This window comes from Sus scrofa, unplaced genomic scaffold, assembly GCF_000003025.6.
Source record: "Sus scrofa isolate TJ Tabasco breed Duroc unplaced genomic scaffold, Sscrofa11.1 Contig1914, whole genome shotgun sequence".
NCBI lineage: Eukaryota > Metazoa > Chordata > Mammalia > Artiodactyla > Suidae > Sus > Sus scrofa.
Genome location: NW_018084979.1, coordinates 794,785 through 815,415, shown reverse-complemented (window position 1 = coordinate 815,415; position 20,631 = coordinate 794,785). Strand labels below are relative to the sequence as shown.

Genomic DNA, 20,631 nt, shown 5'->3' with positions numbered 1-20,631 from the left:
TGTCCCCCAGACCTCTGCTCTAGTGTGACCCCTAGAGAGGCCTCCCAAATAGCAGCCCACCGCCCGCCGCTCTGGGTGTTGCTCCACTTGCCTTGAGCGCGTGTTTCTCTGCACCACACAGACTCGTGCTTCCTGCTTATGGTCTGCGCTCCCACTAGAACGGGATTCCACGAGGCCAAGGGCTTCCTCCAGAGGACCCCGAATCTCAGCACCTGTCCGGGGCTGCAGCTGCGCGGTGCTTGCTGAGGGTGCCGAGTAAAGCTTTGAGTCTGAGTGAATAAACAGACTACTGTTCCCTCCAGGTGGATTACGGGGAGAGTCTAAACAAAGTGAAAACAGGAGTTCCCGTCGTGGCACAGCAGAAAGGAACCTGACTAGGATCCATGAGGACACGGGTTCAATCTCTGGCCTCGCTCCGGGGGTTAAGGATCCGGTGTTGCTGTGGCTGTGGTGTAGGCCGGCAGCTGCAGCTCCGATTCAACCCCTAGCCTGGGAACTTCTCTATGCCGCGGGTTTGGCCCTAAAAAACCAAACAGACAAAAAACAAACAAAAAAAGAAGTGAAAACAAAAAGTATTACTCAGCAAGTGGTACCTACAAACACATCAGAGCTGGTCTGTAAAGAAGCCACCACAGCTCAGCTCCACAGTATCACCAAACTCGGCTCAGCGCCCTCAAGTCACAGGCACACGCCGACCCCCCCATGTCACCCCAGGCCTCTGAAGTTGATCTCCAGCCACGGCTGAAATGGAAGCCACGACGCGCTCCTTCATCTCTCGAGACTTTGAGGAGTTCCCGCTCTGGCGCAGTGGGGTAAGAATCCAGCTGCAGTCGCTGTGGAGGTGCAGTTCCATCCCTGGCCCGGCGCAGTGGGTTAAAGGGTCCAGGGTTGCTGCAGCTGCAGCACAGGTCACAGCTGCAGCTCAGATTTGATCCCTGGCCTGGGAACTTCTACCTGCTATGCATGTGGCCATGAATAAAAAAGACAAAAAAAAAAAAAGACTTTGAGGAGGGGTGGCACAAATCTAAAGTTCTCGGTGCACCTCCATGAAGAGCCGTTTGGGGGGTATCTGGGTACTCGAGAGGCCACTTGTGGGCCATGTCCCCCAAAAGACGTGCTCAAGTCCAAACTCCGGGTAGCTGGGAAGCTGACCTTCTTTGGAGAAAGGGCCTCTGCAGATCAAATCACGATGAGGTCCTGCGGGCTCAGCGTGGGCCCTGCCCCTGGTGACCACTGTCCTTCTATGAAGAAGGAGATCTGGACCCGGACACAGACGCACGCGGGCCGAGCGCCGTGTGATGATGGAGGCAGAGACTGGAGCTATGCTTCTAGAAGCCCAGGTTTGCTGCCGCCACTGGGAGCTGGGAGAGGCCTGGAATAGACCCTTCCTCGAGTGTCCGAGGGCTTAGGAAGCTAGGGCTGTGAGGAGGAAGCAGGAAGTCCCCCTTGCGGGCCAAGTGTCCTGGAGAAGCGGGGTTGGGGGCAGGAGGCATCCTGGGCCACGGGAGGGACCCCTGGGCTGGCGTGGGGAGACAGGGGGTGCTCCCAGGCAGTAGGACACTGGGTGGCAGGACCCCGGGCAGGCTGGCCCAGGAGGCCCCCCAAGGCTAGGGGTAGCGTTGCAGCACAGGACCCAGGGGGCGGCAGTAACCAGTGTGGACAGTGACGAGGGGCCACTAGGGTCCCCCTCAGGACCCTGTCCCTGCCAGAGTCCTGACCCAAGAAGGAGGCAGACCCTGGGACTGCCTCCTGTGATGCGCCAGCCCCGGAGTCGTGGGCCGGGAACGTGCCTCAGAGATTAGGATGTCACAGGAAACGTGCGTGGTGGAATCGCCTGCGCATCCGAGGCTGGGGCTGGAGGTCTGCGCCTGTGACGATCGCGGCTGCGCCACGGCCGTGAGCTGGCTCGACCCCATGACTTTGTCTCGCCTCCACGCCCGTGACACGGCTCAGTACCACGGCAGCTTGAAGTTGGGGTGAGAGAGTCGAAGGCAGAACTGATCTGCCCAAGGTCTCACGGGAAGCTCAAAGTCAGAGACTGCCTGTGTCGAGGGCCTTGTGACCAGCAGCGGGGGGAGGCTGTGTCTATTTCTCTGGTCCTCAAGGCAGCACCAAGAACCGGGCGGCCACCAGTGCGTCCTCTCGCCCCCAGGTGCCCCCAGCATCTGCCCTTGGAGCTTCAGCTTCCACCTGTACCACGGGAACCGCTGGCCTAGAGCCACCGCAGCTCACCCGAAGATCTGCCCAGAAGGTTAAGAATCCGCTTTGAAGAAAGAACCTCCTACTTCACTGCCAAGAATGGAAACATTGCATAGGGGCGGCCCCCAACTTCCAGCAGAACCCCCGCTCTGGTGAGGTGCGACGCTCCAGGCTCAGTGTGCTGCTAGGTTGGGATTTTGCTGAACCTCAGTGCGATGCTGAACCATGGGGGTGGGGAGGACACGTCTGTATTTTTATTGCCAACCCCCCCACTATAAAACTCAAGGGAGTTCTTGTGCCTCAGCAGGTTAAAAACCCGACATAGTGTCCATGAGGATGCAGGTTCAATCCCTGGTCTCTCTTCACGGGTTGGGGATCCAGCGTTGCTTCAGGCTGAAGTGTAGGTCACAGGCTTGGATCCTGAGTTGCCGTGGCTGCAGCTCTGATTTGACCCCTGGCCTGAGAACTTCCACATGCTGCAGATGCGGCTATTAAAAATAAATAAATAAATAAAAGAGTTCCTCTCGCGACTTGGTTGAAACAAATCTGACTAGTATCCGTGAGGATGCAGGTTTGATCCCTGGCCTTGCTCAGTGGATTAAGGATCTGGCGTTGCTGTGAGTTGTGGTGTAGGTCACAGACGTGGCTCGGATCTGGCAGCAGCTACAGCTCTGATTGGACCCCTAGCCTGGGAACCTCCATATGGCACAGGTGTGGTCCTAAAAAGATAAAAAAAGAAAGGAAGGGAGAAAAGTGACAGGATATAAAGTGTTTTATCAGAAAACACGTACTATTTCCTCGAACCCTCCGCCTGCCCTGCCAGTCAGCCTTACTGTTAGGTATGACAGTTGCTGTTTTTCTGTCCTGAACAGTCTAGCGTTTATTTTCTAAGTTGAGCACAGAGGGGCCTGTGAGTGAGCCATTTCACTGCCCTGCCCGGCCACGCCTCCTCCACGAAGGGAAGATGTGAGACCCCGTGTTAGGGGCACGCTGCCCAGCACTGTCCACACACAGCAACCTGGAGGCAGGGGCTGGTGACGGACTGCGTGGATCAACTAGGCCTGGGAATCACGGGGTTAGACAGTTTGGTTTTTTTTTAATCTCTTTAGGGACACACCTGCTGCATAGGGGTTCCCAGGCTAGGGGTCGAATTGGAGCTGTAGCCGCTGGCCTACACCACAGCCACAGCAACTTGGGATCCTTAACCCACTGAGCCATGCCAGGGATTGAACCTGCATCCTCATGGATCCTAGTCAGATTTGTTCCTGCTGAGCCACAATGGGGACTCCTAGACAACGTTTAATGAGGTGCCTCCAGACAGGCCTTTTTGGCGCCTCCCAGAGGCCTTGTGGGTCTTCGGGATCAGGCTCAGGTGCGGCATTTCCCAAATCACCTGGCTGCTGAGCTCTTTTGCGGCTGGAGATGGATGGGTGACACTAGAGAGCAGCAGGTAGAACGCAGACCTGTGTGTTTAATTAGCACATTTATCTGTGACCTATGTGTTTGACAAAACCAGCACCGTAGCTTTTTTTTTTTTTTTAAAAAAAAGGAAGCAACTAGTCCCTCCCATTGATTCGACCAGATAGAGGAGTCGTAGTTACCCACCAGCCTCACTCGCAGGCTCCCAGCGTTAAGCTGGCTTTGGATGGGTCTAGAATGCTTTGCTGGCCTGACAGTGCATGGTGAGCAAGTCTTGGTTCTGGGAGGATCCAGGCGCTGCCACTGACAGCTGTGTGACCTTGGGTGAGTCCCTTAACCTCTCTGCACCAAGTTCCCCCTCTTTAAACGAGGCTGATGAGTGTAACCACCCCTGGAGCTGTGTGAGGAACACACGCCATAAGGTGGTTGACCTGCCAGCAGAGAGCGACCAGGCACAGGCAGCTCTTACAGATGCTGCTGTCATTAGGAACAGTGAAGGCGGCGCCGGAGCCCCCTCTGCACCGAGCCTTGATCCCAGGTCTGCGGAGAGAACTTTAACCCAAGGAACACAAGGCCTCCGAGGGACAGTTTGGTTTAGTTTTCAAATAAATACATACAGGTTTTCTTTATGGAAAAGCTAAGACCAGGGAGTTCCCGTCGTGGTGCAGCGGAAACGAATCTGACTAGGAACCATGAGGTTGCAGGTTTGATCCCTGGCCGCGCTCAGTGGGTTAAGGATCTGGTGTTGCTGTGAGCTGTGGTGTAGGCCAGCAGCTGCAGCTTCAATTCGACCCCTAGGCTGGAAACTTCCATATGCCTCGGGTGTGGCCCTAAAAAAAAAAAAAAAAAAAGAAAAAGAAAAAAAAGAAAATCTAAGACCAGACATCTTGTTTAAATTGCACCTTTATTTCTTCAGCTTAAAAAAAATTGTGGTAAAACATTCATAAAACTCAGCCATTTTTAAGGGCACAATCAGCAGCATAAGGAAATCTGTAAATCTGTGCCCCCATCACCGCCCCCCCACGTCCAGGATGTATTCACCCCCCCCCAAAGAGAAACTGTCTATCCTCTAAACAGTAACTCCCTATCACCCCAACCCCTAGGGCTGCTCTGAGAAGGGGCACTCTGGAGGAACCCCCTCCGGCCCCCACCCTTCCCCAGGATCTAGTGCCCCCCCCACACCCCGTTCACTCGTCAGACACAACACCAAAACACAGCCACAGGCAGCAGCTGCCTGCCAGGCATTTACTCAGACTTAAAGCCAAGGAAAAGTTAAGCAATGATGTGCTTCTTTAACCTTCCCTCTGGCCCTGCACCTTCAGAATGAAAAAAGTGAGGTGGATAGTTACATTGTCATGTGGTATCTTTGATGGGATCCTGACACAGAAGAAACACATGGGGAAAAATGGAGAAAATGTGAACTATGAACTCTACTTAATTGTAATGTATCGGTATTATTTCATCAATTGAAGCAAATGTACTGCCAGTCCAAGAAGTGAATAATGAAAGAAATTGTACGTGGGTGTGGGGAAGTCCAGAAGGGCACTCCTTACTCTTAACTGTTCAGCAACTCTAAACCTGTTTTTAAAAAGTCTATCAAGGGGACAAAAAAAAAAAAAAAAAAAAAAAAAAAAAAAAGGAGTTCCCGTCGTGGCGCAGTGGTTAACGAATCCGACTAGGAACCATGAGGTTGCGGGTTCGATCCCTGCCCTTGCTCAGTGGGTCAAGGTTCCGGCGTTGCCATGAGCTGTGGTGAAGGTTGCAGACGCGGCTCGGATCCCGCATTGCTGTGGCTCTGGCGTAGGCCGGTGGCTACAGCTCCGATTTGACCCCTAGCCTGGCAACCTCCATATGCCGCGGGAGCGGCCCAAAGAAATAGCAAAAAGACAAAAAAAAAAAAAAAAAAAAAAAAAAAAGTCTATCAAAAAAGAAAGTGAGCGAGTTCCCGGTGTGGTGCAGTGGAAATAAATCCAACTAAGAACCATGAGGTTGCGGGTTCGATCCCTGGCCTCGATCAGCGGGTTAAGGTTCCAGCATTGCCATGAGCTGTGGTGTAGGTGGCAGAGGGGGCTTGGATCCGGTGTGGCTGTGGCTGTGCCTGGCAGCTGTAGCTCTGGATTAGACTCCTAGCCTGGGAACCTCCATACGCTGAGAGTGCGGCCCTAAAAAGCAAAAAAAGAAAGAAAAAAGAAAAAAAGAAAGTGAGGCAGCAGATTTTGTGACGACCACATCTGTCAGAGTCCTTGCTCTTGAGGACCAGACATCTTGATAGGGCGGTGAGTGGCTTTGGCACTTGGGGAAAAGGATTCTGAAGTGGCCATGGCCTAGGAGCAGGCCCCCCCATACGGGGACACTAGCCGCTCTGGTCCTAGTTCCAGCATCCTAATTATGCTCCCAGAAGAGGACAGGCCTGTTAAGGTTTTCCAGACACTGGGGCTGGTGATGCAGAGAGGGGACCCGAGTGACAAGGGGTCTCAGGGAGGAGGGCCACGTTCTTTTATGGAGGTGCTGCAAGAGCCCCCCCTCCTGGTGGAAGGTCTGCGGGTGGAGCAGGTTGACACCTAGGTCCAACCCTGACTTCTTCACTTTTAGGCTGTGCGGCCTCAGCAAAGTCTCCCCACTCATGGCACGGACCCCACATTCCTGTGGTAAAGCTCTAGTAAGAGAACAAAAGCATCCAGAGACTGCAAGTCGGCCACATACCCGCTATCTACGACTGGTCGCTCAAGTCGGCCAAGGACGGGGGTCTCTGCTGGACTCGTGATCCACGGTCCGCTTTCTGGGCAGACGCGGAGGGGGGGCCCGCTTTCCGTCCCGCCAGGCACTTGCCCCGCTTCGGACGCGGCCGTCCATTTCCACACTCCCTGCCGCATGCAGGCCTAGGGCAACCTTGTTCTCCCGCAAGACTGTGCCCATTTCACAGGCGACGGAACTGAGGTCCAAGTCACGTCTCAGGCGGGGTCTTTATCAACTGTTCGAACCCGACTTGCCAGCTGCCGCGTGCAGAGGCCCGGCCTGGCCGGCAGCCCGCCGAGCTTCGCCGTGCGGAATCCGGGTTTGGAGTCCAGGTCTCTCGGCCCTTCGCCGAGGTAGGTGAAACTCCCGCTCAAAGACGCCGCAGCCGCCCTGGTCACGTGCGCAGGCGCCCCCTCGGTCACGTGCCCTGAAGCCCCGCGAGGTCACGTGAGCCCTCGGACCAATCCCCACGGCCAGGACCGGGAGGCCGTGGGATTGGCCCATCCCAGCTGAGAGGGCGGGACTCCTGCCCCGAGACCGGAAGCTTGTCATCCCTTCCGGATCCCGCCCGGCATCCGTGGGAATCTCGCTCGCTGGCGAGACCGCGCCTGGTTGGTGCCTTCAATGCGCCGGGGTTGGGCAGTCGCCTGTCGGGGCCGCCGCGCGGGCCGCTTGCGTCATCTTCCTGAGCCGGCCTGGAGGTCAGGGGCCTTCTCGCCCTGGAACCTTTGCTCCCTTCGGCTTATGGGGAATGAAACAAGTTTCCTAAAACGGACCCAAGGGCCTCCCATCGCCGTCCCTTCCCTGCCTCCAAGGCCTTGTCCCCGCCACCTCCTTCGAGGCCCCGGCTTCTTTCCTCGCTTCTGTCTGGCCCGGCTCGCGCTTCCAGCACTCATTCGATTTTTCTCGTTCTGCTTAGACTAGGGGTACTTAAGCTGCGGCCCTTGACTGGAATTCTGGGGGCTGAGACCCCTTTCGAATTATATGCAGAATGAACGGTAGGAGCGGCTGTGGATTGCTGCTCTGCTGCTGCTGCTGGTGGGTTTTTATCAAACTCAAATGCTGAAGACCCTCGTAGGACTGGCTCTTCACAGAACTAATAGGGGACCCACTTTGTGTGTCTGTGGGCTCTTTGTCAGCACAGGGCCTGGCACAGGTGTCCCCTGGTGCTTATGAGAGGGAAGAGAGTATATCCTGTTTCTCCCGGCCACTGGCTGCACACACCTCAACCTGCTCCCCGGCACACTTGGTGTTCCCTGCACACAACTCTTGATTGCTGCTGGAATCATTCGTTCATTCGTCCTTCTGTCAAACCTTAATTGAGCCTGCGATCTGACCCTGGATTTTCTTTCTTCATCCATAAATTTGGGGACGAGTGAGGGCTTTACAGGGGTAAAGCAAAACTTTAGGATCCCTTGCTGGCCTGCATCTGGATTCTGATTCTGCCGGTGACTAGCTGGTGAGCTTGGGTAAATCAATCTCTCAGAATCTCAGTGTTCTCATCTGAAAAAATCTGGGGATTATCATCAGTCTAGTTGTGAGCATTTGATAAGATGCTATGTGCAGAGGGACAGTCCTGCACATTGTAGGTGCTCGGGAAGTATCACCTCCATTCTTTCTCCTCTTCCAGCTTTGAAGAGCCTGCGACAGTTTGAGGTAGAATCTAGATGGGCCCCAGGGCTGAGAACAGCTGAAACTTGTTGGGCTGAGTAAATTGGGCCTTGCTTCTCTTTGACACCTCAAGGAGAAAGTTAATGGCAGGAGCTGAGCTCTGCTGGAACTAAAAAGATTAGATGAACACATCAGGAGTTCTCTTGTGGCTCAGTAGGTTAAGCATCCAGCATTGTCCCTGCAGAGGCTTGGGCTGCTGCTGTGGTGCAGAGTTGATCCCTGGCCCAGGAACTTCCACAGGTCTGGGGTGTGGCCCCCCAGAAAGAGATGAGCAGGTCAGTCACTCCTGAGGTCAAGGAGACCTCCCTGACTACACATGCTCAGAAAGACTCCTTGGGGGTCAAAAGGGGGGGGCTGACATCCCATAATAGGTATTGCCAACCTCTCATAAACCCTGCACTGGAATCCATCTTGGCTGAAAGTTGTGTATGCGTATCAGGGAGTGCCGGGGTCTGAACAGGTGTGAGAAATAAAACAAGTTCAAAAAGATCAAAGGAAAACAAAGACCTGGAAGAATGCCCTACATAAGTGATTTTTTTGGAGGGAGGGCCATGTCTCTGGCATTCAGAAGTTCCCAGGCCAGGGACTGAACCTGTGCCACAGCTGCAACTGGAGGCACAGCAGTGACAAGGCCAGATCCTTAACCTGCCTACCCACCAGGGAACTCCCCTTACGTAAGTGATTTAAATCACCCCTTGGGCAGGGACATCCGCACTCCTCTCTGAGTGTGCTGTTTTGCTTCTCAGCTGCCTGTGTGCTCTTCCACATGTGCTGTGCTTATAGTAATAAACTCCACGTCTGTTTCATAGCTTCCATCACTTTGTAAAATTTTGTTTACAAGGCAGACAAGATCCAGCGGCTCTGCTTCCAGCCACTAGCCTCCCATGGTGTAGTGGTTAGGATTCCCGGTTCTCACGCTGGCTGTCCAGGTTCAGTTCCTGAGCAGGGAAGTAAGCTCTCACCTCAAGCCATCACTCACTGCTCACTGCTGTCTCCCCGAGCTCAGTGAAGCTGGAGAAATGTAACCGAGCTGATGTTGCTCCGGGCGCCCTCTGGTGGTGAGGAGGCTGCGGGGCAGCACAGAGGCCTCAGAGGCCAACGGACCTGGCTGGTGCCAAATGTCGCACTGAGAAGTGACACAAGTTAAAAACACCCAACCAACAAACAAAATGAATGAACACTTGTAAAACCAGTGCACAGTCCAGAAATATATACACCTTTGGAACACTCACCTGGTTTTGCACATAGAGTATATGATAGAATGTATCATATACTGTTTTGGAATGTGCTTGTTTCATCTAAACATATATTTAGTGTAAACTTCCCACGTGAGAACATATAGTTTTAACACATTCTCCTTTAAAAAAAAACTTTTATGGAGCAGGTGAGGGCATAAAATACACTTTTTTTTTTTTTTTTGTCTGTTTAGGGCCACACCTGCTGCATACAAGTTCCCAGGCTAGGGGTCCAATCAGAGCTGCGGCTGATGGCCTACACCACAGCCACAGCCACAGCCACTTGGGATCCAAGCTGCCGTCTGTGACCTACACCACAGCTCCCAGCAAGGCCTGATCCTTAACCCACTGATCCAGGCCAGGGATGCAACCTGCATCCTCATGGATACTAGTTGGGTTCATTACTGCTGAGCTACAGTGGGAGCTCCCCTAGAGATATTTTAAAAATTCACAACCTAGAAAGAGCGCCAGTGGCAGGCAGCACAGAGAATGATCCCCAAACACACAGCTCCGACATCCCGCCAAATATGCAGACGAGGCGGGGGCCAGCACCCACCAGTTCAGGGCTTTCCTTTCTCTGGGTCTACTTCATTTTCTGTCAAACAAGGGTTTGGAGGGGTTCCCTGATGGTCTCGTGGTTAGGATGCAGTGCTCTCACTGCTGCGGCCTGGGTTGAACCCCGGTCTGGGAACTGAGATCCCCACATCAGGTGCCACAGCCACAAAACCCCACGAGGGTTTTGGACTAGACCAGGGTTCCTGGAATTCAGATTCCACAAGTCAGGAGGCAGATCTGCATTACTGCCCTATTATTAATTTTCCAGGGCACGGGGGATGGCACATAGTACTGCCAACTGTTTTCAGGTAGGGAATTATAAACCCCCTACTGTTTACGGTTGCCATTTCATGAAGCTTTATTGCCAGGATTGGAGGAAAAGCTTGCCGGGTGAAGGATGGGGCCAAAGGAAGGGACTGGCTCTGCTGCCTTTCCTTGTATCTCCATGACAGGAGAGCACGCTGTCCTGGGCAGACTGGTGGTGGGGACCCGTGCGTGGCCATCAGAGTTACGACATGGTCCCACCTTAGGCTGTCACCTTCGGTGGAGCAGATCGGGGTCTCGGCAACACGCCAACACAAGCGAGGGGCCAGGACTTGGGAGAGGTGGCTCCTGTCCTGGCACTGCTGCTCCGCCGGGCTGCCAGGGGCCCCAGTCTCCTCACTCTGGGAGGTGACGGTGGAGCAAAAAGCTCGCCAGGGATGAGAGGCTGGTTGCCATTACTTGACTGCTTCTTGGTTTGGGCAGAGCGGGACCCTGGTGTCCACGCAGTTCTGAACGAGTGGGTGACACCAGGACGCCTCCTTTGCTGGCGATCCGCACCCCCCCCCCCGGGGACCTCGCCTGGGCCGACGCGCTAGCCTGACGGCCAGGACAGCTGGTGACCCTGACACCTCCTCCTACTGCCCTTTCCCAGTGCACCCTTGGCCAAGCAGCCCATGCCCGATGCTCGGGGAGCAGTGGACACGCACCCCACACTCCTGAGTTGAAGGGGAGAAACCAAAGCAAGGTCCGCTTCCATCGTGATCTGATGTTGAGGTCAGCTCCTCTTAGCTCTTCCCAGGCCTGGACCTCCGTCCTCCTGGGGTGACGGGGTGGCCTGTATCCTTTAGGTTCTGTCCTTGTGCCCAGCAGCCCGCCGGTGTCCCCGAGGAAGCCTCTACCTGCTCAAGCAGGTCAACTGCAAAGCAGGTCTCACAACTCAGCAGGAAGCCCTGGGCTCACACAAGCGCTTTGTCAGAGGCCCCGCCCGCACCACCTGCCGGGCTCCGGCTCTGGCCCCTGCTTGCTGGCTTCCTCTTCCGCGAGGCAGCCCTGAAGACTCCCTTTGCCCAAACAGCTCTGTCCCCCTCTACAGGCAGGTCCCTTCTAGGCCCTGGGAATGTCCTGCCTGCTAAGGGCATCCGTATTGCTGGACAGTCTGTGCTGACAGTGGACTCTGGGGTGGGGGGTGTCTTGGGCCACCCAGAATCAGCCTCACCTTTGGGGGGGGCTAGTCAGCCATGTAACTGGGACTGGCCCATGATTAAACTGGCCGGGAGGTGCAGGCCTGTCCGAGCCGCTCCCCGGGAGGGGCGGGGGCTCTGAGCCTGGGTCCGGGGGCGACCTGCTCTCTCTCTTGTGCTGATTCCTTTCGCTGCCATAACCCATCCCCGTGGGGACCACAGCTGTCCCTCCTGCGAATCCTTCCAGGGGATCGCTGAATCCAAGGTGCTCTCGGGGTCGGTGAACTTGGCACTGGCCCTGCCTGACTGTCTCTGGAGCCTCGGCTGAGAGTGGGATCTGGAACCAGCTCGCTTCCCATCACGCTAGTTACCCCGACCTGCCCGGTGCTGGGTTTTACTCCATTTCACTCTTTGCAGCAGACTTTTTGTTTCAGTCTTTTTGAAACTCACCAAATAATGCTGGGGAGTTCCCGTCATGATGCAGTGGAAACAAATGTGGCTAGGATCCCTGAGGACACAGGTTCGATCCCTGGCCTTGCTTAGTGGGTTAAGGAGCTGGCACTGCAGTGAGCTGTGGTGTAGGTCGCAGATGGGGCTTGGATCCCGCGTTTCTGTGACTGTGGTGTAGTTTGGTGGCTGTAGCTCCGATTTGACCCCTAGCCTGGAACCTCCTGGCAGGTGCAGCCCTAAAAAAAAAAAAACCCAAAAAATAAAATTAAAAAAAAGCAAAGAAAACCAAAACAAAAAACCCCATGACATTTCAGAGCCAGGGGCCACCCTACCTTGCTCTGTGCCCACATGTGTAGTTGCCAGTGTGAGCATGTCGGGGTGTGTGTGTGGTGTGTGTGTGTGTGTGTGTGTGTGTGTGGTGTGTGTGTGTTGCGTGTGGGGACGCATCTGGGTCCGGATCCACTGTATCTCCTACAGAGCAAACATATCATTCCAGGGGGGCCCTTGAAGCGCAACCTGGTTTACTGGCATCAAGAACTATCACAGCTGTGCTGAAGGTTCACCAAAGCATCTGTTATCAGTTGCTTTTATTACAAGAATTATGATTTTTTTTGGTAACGAGATGAGGCGATGGATGTTAATTAACTTACTGCAGTCATCATGTCACTACTTATGTGTCAGGTCATTCTGCGGTACCAAACTTTCAGAGCTGCATGTCAGTTACACTTGATGAAACTAAAGGGAAAAAAAAGGGCCAAAAACCCGCCGTGATTGGAGCTTCCTTGCGGTGCAGTAGGCTAAGGATCTGGCACTGTCACTGCAGAGGCTTTGCTGCTGCGGCGCTTGTTCTGTTCTTGGCCTGGGAACTTCTGTGGGCCGTGGGCACAGCTAACCCCCCCCCATGAACCCTGTAATTGACTAGATGTTACCAAGCATCCTACAAAAACGGATCATGAAGCCTGGCTCTGCTCCAGCTTATGTTGACTTAACTGCATGTTACTTTCTTTCTTCTTTTTTTAAGGGCCACACCTGTGGCATAGGGAAGCTTCCAGGCTAGGGGTGGAATTGGAGCTGCAGCTGCCAGCCTACACCACAGCCACGGCAACACAGGATCCGAGCTGTGTCTGCGACCTACGCCACAGCTCAAGGCAACACACGATCCTTAACCCACTGAGCGAGGCCAGGGATGGAACCCACATCCTCATGGATACTAGTTGGGTTTGTTACCTCTGAGCCATGACAGGAACTCCTAACTGTGTATTTCCCTCCTATCTTTTTTGGCTGCCCCATGGCATATGGATTTCTGGGACAGGGATCAGATCCAAACCACAGCTGTGGCGATGCCAGAGCCTTTAACCCACTGTGCTGGACTGGGGATTGAACCTGTGTCCTGGCACTGCAGAGACACTGCTAACCCTCCTGCACCACAGCGGGAACTCCTGACTGTATTTCTAAAAGCACCTCAGGAGTAAACCAGGCTGAACTGGAAGTGATCAGGCAAACCTGGGGATAGAAAAAAAAGACGAATTAGAGAGTTTGGGCCCCTCTGGTAGTGTCCTGTGGAATTTACATAAACCTTTAGTAAAAAGCACAAAGATGTGCGAGAGCGGGCAGGCCAGGTGGGAAAATACAACAGGACCCAGAGCTAAAAGTGCCTGATTTTTTTTTTTTTTTTCTCGTGTGCTCCCTCCACTCCCTGGGGACTGACGCTGGCACTCCTTGTCCCTAGGGTGCCTCGCATTTGGCTGTTTCTGCCTGTTGCTCCCATCTTGACCACAGAAACCCAAGGCCATGAAGTCAGCAAAGCAGGAAAAACACGGAGAATAAGCATCTTGACCGGGGGCAGAGGACCGAGGCGGCCAGAGCTGACATCATGGTCAGGAGACGCCTAGTCTCAGCAGAACCGCCAACTTCATGCGGCATCAGCCCGCAGCCTCAGGGCCCCAGACCCTTTATTTTAATTTTTTGTTTGTTTTGGCTGCGCTAGAAGCACGTGGAAGTTCCCGGGGCCAGGGATTGAACACGTGCCACAGCAGCGACCTGCACATGGCGCTGTCAGTGCTGGATTCTTAACTTGCTGAGCCACGAGGCAACTCCCCAGCCCCATGAATCCTCCTGTTTTCTCCCCAGAAAACAAGACGGTCGTTTTCGGGACGTTAGTCTGATTCGCTCTTCATTCGCTGACACATTGGACACTTCGTTCCGTTTCCTCAAAACCCTGGCTCTTTATTCTCATCCAGCCTGGGGGACAGGTACCGAATTTCCAGTATCAAAACCACTTGTCTTCACCTGCAGGAACTACTTCCTTCTCTGAAAATGTTAACCTCAGTGATTTCGAACGTTCTGGGAGTTGGAACCTATCCCGCTGCCGTGAACTCCAGCGTGAAACCACACATACGCAGCAAGAGCTGAAGTTTTGACAAACGGAGAGGTTCCTATGAGTCAAATAAAGTTAGTGAGAATAGAAACTAACGAGTTGGTGGCCTTCAAAGTATTGCAACTTGGAATAACACACTTTGAATGTTTTTAGATAACATGTTACAAGATTTAAATGGACATAAAACCCACAGCTTCTGAGGTGTGCGCAGGCCACCGGCCTGGATGGCCCCTGAGGTTCTGGCCCTAGCCCGGCCCCTGCCGTGTGCTGGTGTCCCCAACAGCGCAGCGGAGTGGGGAGGGGCTGGTGCTCCAGGGCCCCTGCTGGGCAGAAGCCCGGCTCCTCCGCGCCGCCGTGACCTTGGGCGGCGACTTACCCTCGGAGAGCCTTGGTCTCCTCCTTTTTCAGGAGGTATAACCGGGGCGGGTGTGAGAATTAAGTAAACTGACACCTACGAGGGGGCACCCACCACAGCCCCGGGCACAGGGGTGCGGCCAGAATCAGCTGCTGTCCCGGGACAGCGATGGTTCCGGACCGGTTATCTGGGAAGGAGGCACTAGGCCATTTGGATTGTGCTTTCCAGCCTCTTTGTATTATTATTATTTTCTTTGTCTTTTTAGGGCCAAACCCGTGGCATATGGAGGTTCCCAGGCTAGGGGTTGGATCGGAGCTGTACCTTCCGGCCTACACCACAGCCCCAGCAACTCGGGATCAGAGCTGCGTCTGTGACCTACACCACAGCTCACGGCAACGCCAGATCCCTGACCAGCTGGGCGAGGCCAGGGATCGAACCTGCATCCTCGTGGGAGCTGGTCAGGTTCGTTTCTGCTGAGCCAGGAACTCCGCTTTCCGGCCCCTCACTACCTGGACAGCGCGAAGCCGGCCTCCTCTCCTCAGTCCGTTCTCTCCAGAATCCTCGTCCTGAGCACGGACCCGGCGGCCCGCACCCCCAGCCCCCGTGTGCGAGATGGGAGACAAAGAAGCTGGACCTGAGCGGAGGTGTCTTCAGCCCCGGGTGCCTGCTGCTCGGCAGCGGGCACCCGTGTCTCCGAAACATGCCCACCACCGGACGCTCAGGCCACAGAGACACGGGGATGGGCTCTGGCCTCGTCGCCGCCCCTGAGCTCCGAGGGCCACCCCCGCGCTGCTGTCACGGTGGGGGCGTCACAGGGGCCACCTGGCCGATAAGGAGAGCGGGGTGGGGGGGCCTTGGGCCGCACGCACCTGCTGGGACGCCTCCGAAGCAGCGCTGAGGAGGTGGGCTCATCGCCGGGACCTGGAACAACTCCAGTCTGGGCCCGCTCCAGGCGCCCCTTCGCAAGAGCTCGACGGGGGGGCCAGGATCCCAAAATCCCACCCTGTTTTGGGGACCTGAATGTCTCTTCAAGAATAGTTTTCAACATCGTGGTCAGGGCTCAAACAGTTCCATTCCTACGCGTGGCATTCCGAGTTCCTCTGCCTCCTCACAAGACAAGGGGTGGTCACTAAAAAGAAGCCACCGCCGGAGAAGCGAAACAGGGAGCCCGCAGGGGCTCGGCCGAGACCCGCCCGGCGGTGGTGGGCGGCACAGCGGCGCCCAGCCCGTGCTGGGCGAGGGTGGCGCTCCCGTCCTCCAGCCCGTGCCCCTGGATGGCTGCCCTGCCCTCACCGTCACCTGATGATACTCAGAACCAGCTTGCCCAACACCATGGCTAAATGTAGCATCATGATGAGCAATAAAATTCACATGTTCTTTATTTAGTCCATATAATACACCATTTTTAGAGGTTTTTTTTTTTTTAAATTAGAGAAAAGAGCATATTAAATGGCAAGTGTATGAAGTTTCTCTGCGTAAACAATGTCGAAACAAAAAGTCCTGAATTACAAAATGTTAAAAAAGTTGTAGGCACTAAACATTTCACTAAAGCAGAAAGTTACAGATCTTCCCTAAAGAAAAATAATTGTGCCACTTACCTAGTTTTGCTGTTTCTATGAACTTTTTTTATTCTGTACATAGGACATTTTGTACAAAATATGAAGTCTACATTTTTATTACTCGATACCGTAAAACAAAGATACAATGTATGTACAATAGTAAAAGGAAGCCAGACTACAGCCACACTAAAAAGACACTCGGAATAGTGACATTGCTGATGTACAGATACATTTTGGAAAGAGTGAAGATGCCAAATGCAGAACTTTATGAAGAAAAACAGTCACCAGTTTATTTGCAATGCAGTACTTTTGAAATCAGTTGGGCACAGAGGAAAACAGTATGGGATAGTATGTCCGTTGAACAACTGGCACGGGGAGTCTGAGTTCTAACCAGGAAAGCTTTAATAGGCCAAAATATTAAATAATAACTCTTGTCAAAGAAGATTAGTTTCTCTCAAAACTTTTGTTTCCCCCTCCCTTGTGGTGAATGTTTGTCTTCAATAAAGAGCAGAAGTAAAACCTAGACAAAAAGATGCTTCTGTATGCCACGCTCTGCCCATCGCCCAAACGTTGCTATTTTGCTTTTTCCCCGAGGGCAAAAGGAGAGGCTTCCCAGAAACCTCTCAAACACACATTCTAACATCCAGGTCAAGGATACTTGAGAATCTATCAGCCAAAGACGCAAGTTCAAACAATGGGATATCAGGATACATAAGACGCTGCTGCTTTATACAATAAAAAGCACCCTTTTTCCCTCAGAAGGAGAAGGCATCTAAACTTTTTAAAAACTATAAATGTCATTATGGTAAAGCGGGCGGGGACTTGTCAAGTTTCTCAGGTGTTTCTTCTCCCAAAGCGGGTGTCTCTGCTTCCAGCTGGGGAAGCTCCTAATTCAGGGCTCGCTCCGAACACAAGGCGTCCCTCCCCCCGCGTGACTTGCCTCCGACGACAAGGATTTAGGTGCAACCAACCTAAGTTCAGCCCCCGGGCTGCTCTTCACATCGTTTTAGTGGATTCCTGAGGCCTCGACTCCGAGACAGATCCTGAAAGAAGCCACACTTTACCTGTGATGCATCGAGACATTTGACGTTAAGCTCTAGCATCTTACGCCAGAGAGAGGAAACCAGAGCCACTAGTTTAGAGCAGCAGCAGCACGCGTCTCAAATGCTTTCAAGCGGGACAAGTAAGTCAAAATACTGGCCACCCTGAGAGAAATAAAGAACAGACAAAGCACTAAGTTTAAAGATTTGTCTCCTCGTGCTGTTCCATCGAAAACAAAAAGCTCAGTACATGCAAGGAAGTCTCAAATAGTTAGCAGCATTGAAGACCCACGAAACCCCAGACGCTGTGTTTTCCTTCGGAGGCGAGGGCTGAGCGCGCTTGCTCACAGAGACGCGTGGGAGCCCCGCCGCGGCCGGGCCCCGCTCCTTTCCGCGCGGCGGCGGCTGCAGCTCTCGCCCAGGCTGAGAACCGGCCTCACCCCAAGCGCTCTCGGCCTAACTCCCTACAGAAGGCGCCGGGCTCGGGGAGCAGCATTTCACTGATCCGAGAGCCTTGTGCCAGGGCAACAACGTGGGAACAGGGGCGAAAAAAATCTGCAAAGTAAGACACGAACACGTCATTGTCGAGATTCTGGTTCCAGTCAAGAGGAAGCTCCCTTTAAAGCCCACGTGCGTCTCCCAGGTCCCGCGCCGGACCCGGACGCGGCTGTCCGGCTGGAGCGGCCCCCAAGAGGGGCGGGACCCGGGGTGCAGGGGGTAACGCAGGGCCCAGGGCTGTCCCGCCACTTCCCCAGGGGGTGCAGTCACGAGGACAGCAAAGGAGCACTTCGATGAAATGAAAACAACTCACCCCCGCCACCCCAACCAGCCCAACACCCCCGAAAGCAACCGCTGGCGTGACCATCATGTGAAACAACCTCAACGGCGGCGGAGTCTTGAAAACGCCACGTCGCGGCTTCTGGCGGAACTGCTCTGATGCGAAAGAGTGACGTGACCCCTCAGGGCCGCTGCCTCGAATGGCCACAAATCCCATCTGGGCAGAAGGTGGCGCGGGCGACCAGGGCGCCTGCCTTAGCTCTGACTTTGGGAGACTGTCTGATCTGGGACCTGCCGGGGACGCGAGGCCACGGGGTGCGGGGGTGGGGGGGCGACACCGTGAGCGCCCGCAGCCCTGCGGTCGGACCCAGGAGGTCCCCCTTGCTTGACCTCTGGTCTCGAGCCGAGGCGGGAGGGCGTGACTGCCTGGGTCGGGTCGGGTCGGGTCGGGTCGGAGGGCGCTTGCACTTGAGTGTAACTGACGGGCATGGCACACAGAGCACGGGCTTCTACAGGTGCTGCAGGGTGGCGCCGCGGCGGGGCTAGCGCCCATCCTGGGGGGCCAGCTCCTCGGCCCGGCCGGGGGCCTCCAGGGCGCCCTTGGCGTGCAGGTCCTGGGGCAGCTCAGACTTGCGGCGCGCCACGGGCCGGTCCTTCTTCAGATCCTTCTGCGCCTGGAATGAAAATGCACGGCGTTGGCTGCAGACCTGGGACCTGGACGTGCGCGCTCTGCACTGAGCCCGCGGGGACCGTCACCACCCGCAGTGACCAGGGGCAGCTCGTCTACTCAACGGGACCCAACGACTGCTGGGAAGGTCGGCGTGCGCAGCGCTGACCCTGGGAGCTCTTGGGGGCGCACTTGGCACAGGGACCGGCTCTACTAAGCCCCTCAGTGGAGATGGCTTCCTTTTATCAACTGTGACCAGAGCCGTTCACGGCTCTGTCCGCTACGGAGGCATCTCAGCAAGCCTCTGTAAATAAAAAGAATGAATGGAACAACTCTTTCAACTGGATTCAAAGCCAATACCAGGTCTAAAACTGGCATTCCCGTCATGGCTCAGTGGTTGACGAACCTGACTAGCATCCATGAGGACATGGGTTCGATCCCTGGCCTCACTCAGTGGGTTAAGGATCCGGCCTCGCTGTGGCTGTGGTCTAGGTTGCCAGCTTAGCTCCCATTCCACCCCTAGCCTGGGAACGTCCATATGCTGCGGGTGTGGCCCTAAAAAGACAAACAAAAACCCAACAAACAGGTCTAAAACCTCTTTCAAATTTGATAAAAGATCCCTAAGATAAGAGGTATTCAATGTGTGGGAGAATCCTCTGGAGCTTAGAAACAGTATGTTTACCTAAAATTCCATCCTCTAGAACCGAGAAACAGTGTAACTATTTCCGTAAAAGTTCCTAAGATGAAGGGTAAGTTACTGCCATTTTCTTACCGAAGCTTAGGGCATTTTGGCTTTACTTCAAAAAAAAAAAAAAAGTTAAATGAATCCCTTTCTGCATGAGGACTTGCAGAACCGTGTCTGCAAAGAAAGGGCCCCGACGTGGGGAGTTTGTAGAGCGACGCGTCTGTTTCCATGAATAGTAAGAGTATTTGGTTTCTGAGGCAGGACCACTGTATCACTCCCAGAATCTCTGAAACCTAAGCACGAGCCGTCGAAATCGCCTAACCCGACCTGGGTACCTGCGGGCTGCCAGCTCGTGAGGACCACGAGCCAGCATCACACCTTCCCTTCTCTTCAGCGTTTCCAGCGAAAGGGAGACAACATTTAAAGAAGTTGCTTTTGTGGTGGTGATCAGACAGCTACCAGAAAAAACAAGAACACATCCCTGACAGCTCCCCCCGCGTCCAGGCGGCCAGCATCGCTGGCATGATAGGCAAAGTCCTTCTCTTCCCTTTAATGAAATATCCAAGGACCTGCTAGAGCCGCGCATGGTGACTGCCTGGACTGGCAGAGCCACGGCTTCCCAGGGTTCTCTGCAAGCGTTATCTATGAAAACTACACGCATGGCAAGGCTCGGAAAGATTCTAGTGTGACATCATTTAAGGGTTATTTCTAGAGATGCTATTTGAATATTAATGTTCATTCATGGCAAAGGCAAGGATTCTCATCTTTCCCCGGGGACTAGTGCAAGGTGGCTTCGGGACCACACCACCCACGTCAGAGGACTGTGGAGGCCCCCCCGTCTCCAAAGGGCTGCTTGTCTCGGTCACAGTCCTTGTAAAAGTGCTCTCATCTGGGGACATGTTGGCCTCAGACCCACGAGAAACTCAGGGAACGACTACCCTGAATTTTATGGCCACTCCGTGTCGAGCTGTAAGACAAAGCAAAGCGAAGCCAAACGAAACCAAGCTTTTCGGGTGCCTGAGATATTTAATCACTGCTGCGACAGGCATTCTGAAGAGAGGGCACATTTTGATGGAAAGGCAATAATAAAAACCTTGGCGCTGGAACGGGTAAGTGCAAACAGAAAGCCCACGGGACCCTGGAAGCTTCCGGAAGGACACAGAGTGTGAGGGACCCATTTGAGCCTTTCTGCACAGCCATTCTAAGCCCGTGTAGAAAGCAGAGGGCAGTGTGACAAACCGCAAGGCGGAGGTGGGAAAAGAGGGCGACATCCCGCAGCCGGGTACCCTGAGCAGATGCCCCGGGCGGAGGCTGTGCTGCACAGCAAGCTGTCCTGGTGGGGCCGACAAGACACGCGACACCAGGCACACACAGCTCTGCGGAGGTGCTCGAGGCAAACAGCGGTGTGACAACGGCAGCCCTGGAGGCTGCACCTACAGAGCCTGTGAGAACCGTACAGAA

General features: G+C 54.3%; 1 protein-coding gene and 1 long non-coding RNA gene across 6 annotated transcripts in view; one reads left to right on the top strand and one right to left on the bottom strand.

Annotated features, from left to right (window-relative positions):
* The first annotated feature begins 502 nt into the window (after positions 1–502).
* Positions 503–2,597, top strand: LOC110258358. Its single transcript, XR_002341111.1, has 3 exons — positions 503–812; positions 1,250–1,340; positions 2,153–2,597. It is a non-coding gene; the product is annotated as an uncharacterized LOC110258358 (long non-coding RNA).
* A 13,206-nt stretch (positions 2,598–15,803) lies between these two features.
* The window catches only part of PPP2R5C (protein phosphatase 2 regulatory subunit B'gamma), a 138,813-nt gene continuing 133,985 nt past the window's right edge, over positions 15,804–20,631 (bottom strand). For all 5 annotated transcript variants that reach the window (XM_021081605.1, XM_021081604.1, XM_021081606.1 and 2 more), the window contains one exon: positions 15,804–18,492. In XM_021081605.1, coding sequence (XP_020937264.1) covers positions 18,361–18,492 — 132 coding nt within the window. In that variant the 3' untranslated portion in view covers positions 15,804–18,360. The remainder of the gene's footprint in view (positions 18,493–20,631) is intronic.